The sequence below is a fragment of the Lipophrys pholis genome (genome assembly GCF_963383615.2).
Source record: "Lipophrys pholis genome assembly, chromosome: 13".
Classification (NCBI taxonomy): Eukaryota; Metazoa; Chordata; class Actinopteri; order Blenniiformes; family Blenniidae; genus Lipophrys; species Lipophrys pholis.
In genome coordinates this window covers 23,650,444-23,657,433 of record NC_137632.1, presented here as the reverse complement: position 1 = coordinate 23,657,433, position 6,990 = coordinate 23,650,444, and the positions used below count along the sequence as shown (strand labels likewise).

At 41.0% G+C, this 6,990-nt stretch overlaps 2 protein-coding genes across 2 annotated transcripts; both read right to left on the bottom strand.

Moving 5' to 3' along the window:
• Positions 1–558: 558 nt before the first annotated feature.
• Positions 559–1,828, bottom strand: LOC308119310 (uncharacterized protein). Its single transcript, XM_080479244.1, has 4 exons — positions 1,695–1,828; positions 1,576–1,622; positions 1,045–1,493; positions 559–778 (listed from the first exon to the last, which is right to left on the bottom strand). The coding sequence occupies exons 3-4, from the start codon at positions 1,353–1,355 to the stop codon at positions 661–663; spliced, it is 429 nt and encodes a 142-aa protein (XP_080335370.1). The 5' UTR covers positions 1,356–1,493; positions 1,576–1,622; positions 1,695–1,828; the 3' UTR covers positions 559–660.
• Positions 1,829–3,498: 1,670 nt separating this feature from the next.
• Positions 3,499–5,905, bottom strand: LOC308119080 (uncharacterized protein). Its single transcript, XM_080478912.1, has 4 exons — positions 5,754–5,905; positions 5,511–5,553; positions 4,839–5,389; positions 3,499–4,015 (listed from the first exon to the last, which is right to left on the bottom strand). The coding sequence occupies exons 3-4, from the start codon at positions 5,237–5,239 to the stop codon at positions 3,838–3,840; spliced, it is 579 nt and encodes a 192-aa protein (XP_080335038.1). The 5' UTR covers positions 5,240–5,389; positions 5,511–5,553; positions 5,754–5,905; the 3' UTR covers positions 3,499–3,837.
• Between the last annotated feature and the right edge of the window lie 1,085 nt (positions 5,906–6,990).

Genomic DNA, 6,990 nt, shown 5'->3' with positions numbered 1-6,990 from the left:
CCGGCAGCCAGCGACTTAGAATATGCACTGATTACCAATCTTGAACTTTGTAGCTGAGAGATTGTTGGAGCTGACCTGTTTTACTTCACTTTGTTATTCTATCAAGTCGCTGCTACTGATGTCCAGCACATTGTGTTATCCCTCCCTCTTGGATGTTTAAATATTATAGGCCATATTTGTGGGTTCTTTATGTTTTATGCTTCGCTGCAGCACTGATTTCCCAAAAATGTCCCCCGTCCCCGGGGACACGAATAAAACTGAAGTGAACATCTGAATGATATTATACAGCTTGAAGATTTGTTTCTGTAGTATTCTCTAATGAATATTCTGATGTCCATATTTGAAAGGAAACACAATAAAAAATCAACTGCAAGTCTTGTCAAATTGTTGGCACAAGTTTTCAAAATGAGATCATGCTTCCAGTTCTTCGGGATGATGACCTGTTTGAATAAAGGTGTGCCTGACTGTCTTCAGCTTGAGTAAATAAAGAGCCGATCTGATTTCAATGTTGAAAATCCTGATTAACCAGCAGGGGAATAAACGAACAGACAAGAAAGTACAAATGCAGGAACATTTCCTGACCATGTATAAAAATCAGTTTTATTTTTTTTTTTCCACAAATAATCCTTAAAAAGTGTCATGTACATGGACACTAAATTATCATTTAAGAAAGTCCTGAACACAAATGTACGGATATGTTTTTCTGTGAAGAGCCTTTGAGGTACGAAATAGTTCTCTTCTAGTCGGAGTCGCTGCTGCTGCAGGAGCTGCTGGAAGACTGTAACAGACAAGAAGACAGGAGATGAAAACAGGCTACAGATCGTCCATACCGGAGACATCAAGATGACTTTTCTAAATAAAACAATCAAATGAGGGTACGCTTCAGTTCTGGATTGAAATTTTACTAGTTTGACGTTTACTCGTGAAAAATCCAAAATTTTTGTGATTTCTTGATTTTGAAATGTTAATTATGGTGATTATTTTCGCAGGTCAGAAAGGTAAACACAGTCAATATGCGTCACAGTGTTTTGAGTAGAGTTTTACCCCGTGGCTCTTCTTTCCTTTCTTGTGACACTTGCCATGTTTGTGGCCGTGCTTATGCTTATTCTTGTGCTTCTTGTCACCATGTCCGTGTCCGTGTCCGTGTCCGTGTCCGTGTCCGTGTCCATGTCCATGTCCGTGTCCATGTCCTTGTCCGTGGGTCTGTCCAGGGCAGGGACCCTGGCCAGGTCCATAACCAGGTCCAGCTCCACAGCCAGGTCCACAGCCAGGTCCACAGCCAGGTCCTGGTACGTATCCAGGTCCTGGTCCATATCCAGGTCCAGGTCCATAGCCAGGTCCAGGTCCAGGTCCATAGCCAGGTCCAGGTCCAGGTCCGTAGCCAGGTCCAGGTCCGTACCCTGGCTGAGGAGGGCAGGTAGCTGGTGGGACAGCACCAGGAGGATATTGTGGGTGACCCCCCTGCTGGTTGGGATAACCAGGATACTGGTTTCCTGAAGAAGAGTCACAGAAACGAGTCAATAATAATCATGTTCGTATTGCCGCACAAGCATCGACCATAAAGACCGAGCTTACCTTGGTTGTGTCCGTACATATCGAAACACCAGAGGAACCTACAGATTCTACGAGAGAGAAAAATCTGTCAAACTTCAACTCGAACAACTACAAATTCAAACTTTGCGAGGTGGGCTTACTTTGTTCCGGAGCGAGACGCGGTGCAGGTGCAGCCGTCACCTGACGCTGCTTTTTATCAGCGGCTGCAACTCCACCCCCAGAAAACCATCCCCCTGGTCGTGACCAGGGGCAGCTCACCCAGCTCACTCTGTGACCCTCCTTTGGGTGTGTGTGCTTGTAATTATTAATATGCAGGCAGACATTTTCTCTGTTTCATGGAGACACACACCCACAGGACACGATTTGAAATATTGTTTTATGTGCTTGCTTTTCACAACCTTTGGCCCGATTTCTCCCACCTTGAGATAAGCTGGATCAATAGTAACTTCTTTTTTTTTTTCTCACAGGTGAAGATGTTTGAATGATTTGCAGCCTTGAGGCAAACTAAACATAGAATGAGTGGAGTCTTGTGTCACTGACCAATCTGCACGTGAGGTATTCAAACATACTTCCAGGCCGCACAAAATCCTTTTTTTTTTTTTACAGTCGGCATTAAACTAGAAAATTTTTCATAATTCCTCTCAGTTAAAAATAAATGAATGTAAATGTTGCAGGATTGAATCATAAATGTGAGCTCAACAATGTGATGCAGCTTGTTTTGAGTGTTGCTCAGGGAGATACAAGGTGTGGCACTGTTAGTAAAAAACACTGTGATACAAAGGTCCAAATTCAACCTGCCCTGTATGCAAAGAAACCTTATAGAACAAGTCGTCGTGTCTGTTCACCTATTTGAGTTTATTAGGGTTGCTAAAGCAAGTCCTTGCACCTTGCACTGTCGATCTGGCAGTTTGTTTATTTAGTTATTTTTATTTTATTAAAGGAGGATGTGCTTCAAACTGCGACTGGGAATCAGTCAAGTTTAACCCAGATCAAATGTAAATATAATGCTGCTGATTTAAAATCTAAGTTTGACATTTCAAGTGAAAACACGTGTTTTTTTACGTTTTTGTTTCCGAGAGGTTTCGCTTTTACACAGCAACGTTTCGGAATTAATGTCGGTTTATACTGACAATGATGTCGTTTTTATGTTGGGCCACTTCAGATGTTTGTTTTTGTGATGACGCTGCACACGCGCACAGAGAGGAATGCACTTTACTGTATATTGACTTTTTTATAGATTTAAAATTGTTGCTCAGCTCCTCTGCTATAATTCCTCTATGCTAAGGCAACGTCTATTCACAAAGTGCCAAGTAACATTCATAGACCTTGGGAATGTTTTTCTGCTTGGAAAGAGCACCCAGGGCCCCGTTTCCACGACAACGATTTCAAGTGGAAATATAAAACTTTCATTTAGTATCAAGGGACTGTTTTTAGGACAAAGTTTCTAAGAGCCTTTGAAAACACAACTTTTTTGAACTTTTCAAAAACACTGTCTCTGTGGAAATCTCTGCGCACGTATATAGTTTTATAACAAAAACAAACAACAGCACCCACTAGTGGCCCTACGTATAAACGCGAAACTTCCGAAATGAAAACGCAAAACCGATGCCTTTTCATTTGAGATGTTGACATGTAAACGAGACCTGAGACACTAATGCTAATGTCTCGCAGGTGGACTAACTCAGTAAAGCATTATTCTCCTCCACCAGTAGTTAGAAGCTTAGTGGCATAATAACAGAGCTGCTCTTCAGCTTAGGATAAATGAGTGATAACTCAGAGACAGCAGCTCTCAATACCACTTTCATAGCAAAATATGACAAGAACTCACTTAAATGTTGGTAATTGGAACTGTATCATTGATTTCAGTTTGAATAGCAGCGTCTGTGAAAGAGTTCATGCGACGGATCACGTGCCTTGAAACTGCTGAATTGATCAAATGAGCCATAAAAGCAAAGTCCATTTATTCCCAACTTTACATGAAGGACCTGCTGAGACACAAGAGCGCTGTTTGGAATCATATTACATTAGAAATAAAGATCCATAATTCCAAAATTGTGTTTCTTTTTAATAAACAAGATCTTTGTACAGCTCAGGGAGTTCCGTGGTTGTCGTTTAAAAACATTCACAAAGCAGTCCTGCTGTCCGTTCACAGTATTAAAAGCCCTCGCCACATCTACACGCTTAATTATAAAAGAAACAAACAGAAGGAAATCAGTCCACACATAGTTTTTCCCATTTGCCATTTGATTTGTTCATTAAACATTGAAATACAGTGTTAAAGTGTTAAATATCAGTGTTGTCAAGAAAATTATAAAAGTTACATGTGATGACCTGACAAATGGAAATAATAAATCTATTAGAAAGCTGGTGGATGAACTCCAACTGAACCAAGACGACAGGAGGGAGCTTCATCTTCTTTCTCCATTTAATCCGAGTCACTGCTGCAGGAGCTGCTGGAGGACTGCAGAGAAAGACACGTAAACAGTTCGATTACTTTCAGAAAAAGGTCAGTGGTTCGCTGTTGCATTAATAAAACACTAATTGATGCATTTTACTGATCTAACAGACGGTATTACAAAAAACCTGGCTTTCCCACACTTGCTTGGTCTGGTCCTAAATTAAAGACTGCATCATATAAATAATATTTTAATGCATAATAGTAATAATTCAGTCGCCCTATTGAAGTACAATGTTTGTTTTATTTTTGGTTGCTTATTTACATCATGATCAGTTCGAGGACAAATTTGTGAAAATGTGCACAGTGAAATCTGCAGAGATCCTCCAGCTCAATGCCATCCTATCATGTTTATCCTTTGGGAGTTGAAGTTTGTGTAATCTTAAAGGCACAGCGAGGAAAAAAGTTAATGCCAAAGTTATCATAATGTGTATTTCAACACTGTTTAACTATTTGGGGTACATCACTAATGTATTTTCACTATTGTTTCTTTGAAAAATAAATAGAGAATATTTACTATAACATGAACACATTTCTTAAATAACCTGTAAAACCACTGCTTCACTATATGTCTTTCGGGCATGGTTACTCAAAAATGGAGCAAAACCATCGCAAAGTCGAAATATCATCATTCAATATTCACATTTCCTACTATTTTAATGCAGGTCAGAGACTTAACATTACCTCGCACTAAAATCCCCCAGACATCAGCTGACTTTATTTATTTCCAATGGAGATCTTTAGCTACTAACCAACATAAACTCAAATGTGATAGTTCAGCTTTACAATAAACAGTGACAGACGGTTGAAGGAAGCTTTTGACTCTTACCCCATGGCACTTGTTTCCTTTCTTGTGACAGTGTCTGTGCTTGTGACCATATTTGTGCCTGTGCCCATGTCCATGTCCATGTCCATGTCCGCGTCCGTGTCCGTGTCCATGACCGTGACCGTGACCGTGACCGTGATCATGTCCATGTCCATGTCCATGCCCATGTCCATGATCATGCCCATGCCCATGCCCGTGTCCATGATCATGTCCGTGTCCATGTCCATGTCCATGTCCATGATCATGTCCATGCCCGTGTCCATGATCATGCCCATGCCCGTGCCCATGCCCATGTCCATGATCATGATCATGACTGTGACCATGACCGTGATCATGTCCATGTCCATGTCCATGTCCGGACCCGTAGTCAGACTCGCACTCACAGTCACAGCCTCCATGGCCATGTCCTCCACCCCCTCCACAAGGTGGAGCTACAGGATAACATGGAGGCTGAACAGCAGGCGGTGGGCAGGGCTGAGGGAAAAAGCCAGGTGCATATGGAGAGCACCCTCCTGCCCCAGGTGGGGGGTAATACCCAGGAGGGCCCTTGTTACCTGGTCAAACAAAAGAACCAAACTCATTTTCACTCTGACTTTGCTTACAGTGACTCCCAATGAGAGTATAAGAAACAGTGAAGAAGACGAAAGAGAGCCCAAGAACAAGTGGTTTACTTACCTTTGTTTTGTCCAAACATTTCCAGAAGGTTCAAGTTCAAACCCTGAAAATGGAAGAGCTTAATGAAAACACATGGACTCTTAACACAAGCAAGCACAATACCTTCCATAAACAAGAGACTACAACAGCGGAAAAAGGTTAGTGAGACATTGCCAAACAGAAGTCAGCGCCAGCTGTGCCCAGCTCTCATGTTATACTTCCCCCAACCACTCAAAGTCATGAGCACGTATCCTCTTTACTTACTGGGTGCTGGAGTGCAGATCCACAAACAAAAAACACAGCGATGCACTTGCCCTCTTTATACATGAAGCCACACCTTCAGCATGAATCAACTTCATCATCAGGGGCAGTGAAACCACCCCACACACTTAAATTGTGAGTCATCACCCGGATACACAGCAAACTGCAGCACGTGATCAATCCATGATGAAATATTTCCATCTGGATATTTGTGACGAACAACAGCCTTTGTAATTCATGTCTTGATGTATTTTCCCCATGACTGTTGCAAGGTAAGGCAATGTTATGAATAGAGCTCCATTTAGACGGAAGGCAAATCACAATGCTTTACAAGGAAATATATTTTAAAAAGTAGATTCGGAATCGTAACCTTGGGCGACTAAGACTATGAAATACATTAAAGCAAAGCAATTAAGAAAAGCATAATGGATAATAAACAACGTTTACTAAAGCTTTAAAGGTAATAAAATAAACATAATCGATTTTTTAATGGAAGGCGTGAGTAAAATAATAGTGTTTTAAGTCCTGATTCAAAAGGAGTGAGAGTGTCAGCAGCAAATTTGTTTCACAGATGAGGAGCGTATAGGAACTAAAAGTTGCTTCACCTTGTTTCTTCTGACTCTGGGAACACTGAGTCAACCTCTTCCTGAGGACCTCCGGGGTCTGGAGGTTTTCAGACTCTACAAGTCAATCTGAGATGTATTTAGGTCAAAGACATTCAAAGCTTACCAGGGACGATTTAAAAAAGTGGATTTTTGGACGAGTGCAGAGATTGAAACTCTAACCTAATGTGTCACTGTAAACGTTAAACAAAAGAGGCCCAGGGAAGGAGCCTTCAGGAGACCCACGAGTGATTTTCTTAAAACATTTTCATGATTGATTCTGTTAATTACAAAAACAGTGGTGAATAAATAGAACTAAAACAATGTAAAACAAATATAATGTCTAAGAGTTTTTTCAATGCAGTGGATGTTTGCGTTTCATTACCAAGAGAGAGAACAAATACGAAAAGTGACATTGCCAATAAGTTTAGTGTTCTTATAAACTTCCCTGATCGAACACCTGATGAGCTTGGGAAACAAGAAAAAAAAAACCTGACCAATCATATGACCTTTGAAGATGAATTGGCCTTAGTTGTGCAAGCACTGATTATGGAATTGAAAGATTTTCCAACTTGGACCAAATGCAAAATGACAACACTTGAATTTTTGTTTTTTTGTTCTGGAGGAGAAACGCCTAA

What these genes read in the sequence shown, in the direction of transcription:
- LOC308119310 (XM_080479244.1), bottom strand. Translation starts at nt 1,355, where the DNA reads ATGGACCTGGACCTGGACCTGGCTATGGACCTGGACCTGGATATGGAC. An exon ending in AAGGAAAGAAGAGCCACGGG is followed by an intron (nt 779 to 1,044) that starts GTAAAACTCTAC and finishes TGTCTGTTACAG; the next exon opens with TCTTCCAGCAGCTCCTGCAG.
- LOC308119080 (XM_080478912.1), bottom strand. Translation starts at nt 5,239, where the DNA reads ATGGCCATGGAGGCTGTGACTGTGAGTGCGAGTCTGACTACGGGTCCG. An exon ending in AAGGAAACAAGTGCCATGGG is followed by an intron (nt 4,016 to 4,838) that starts GTAAGAGTCAAA and finishes CTTTCTCTGCAG; the next exon opens with TCCTCCAGCAGCTCCTGCAG.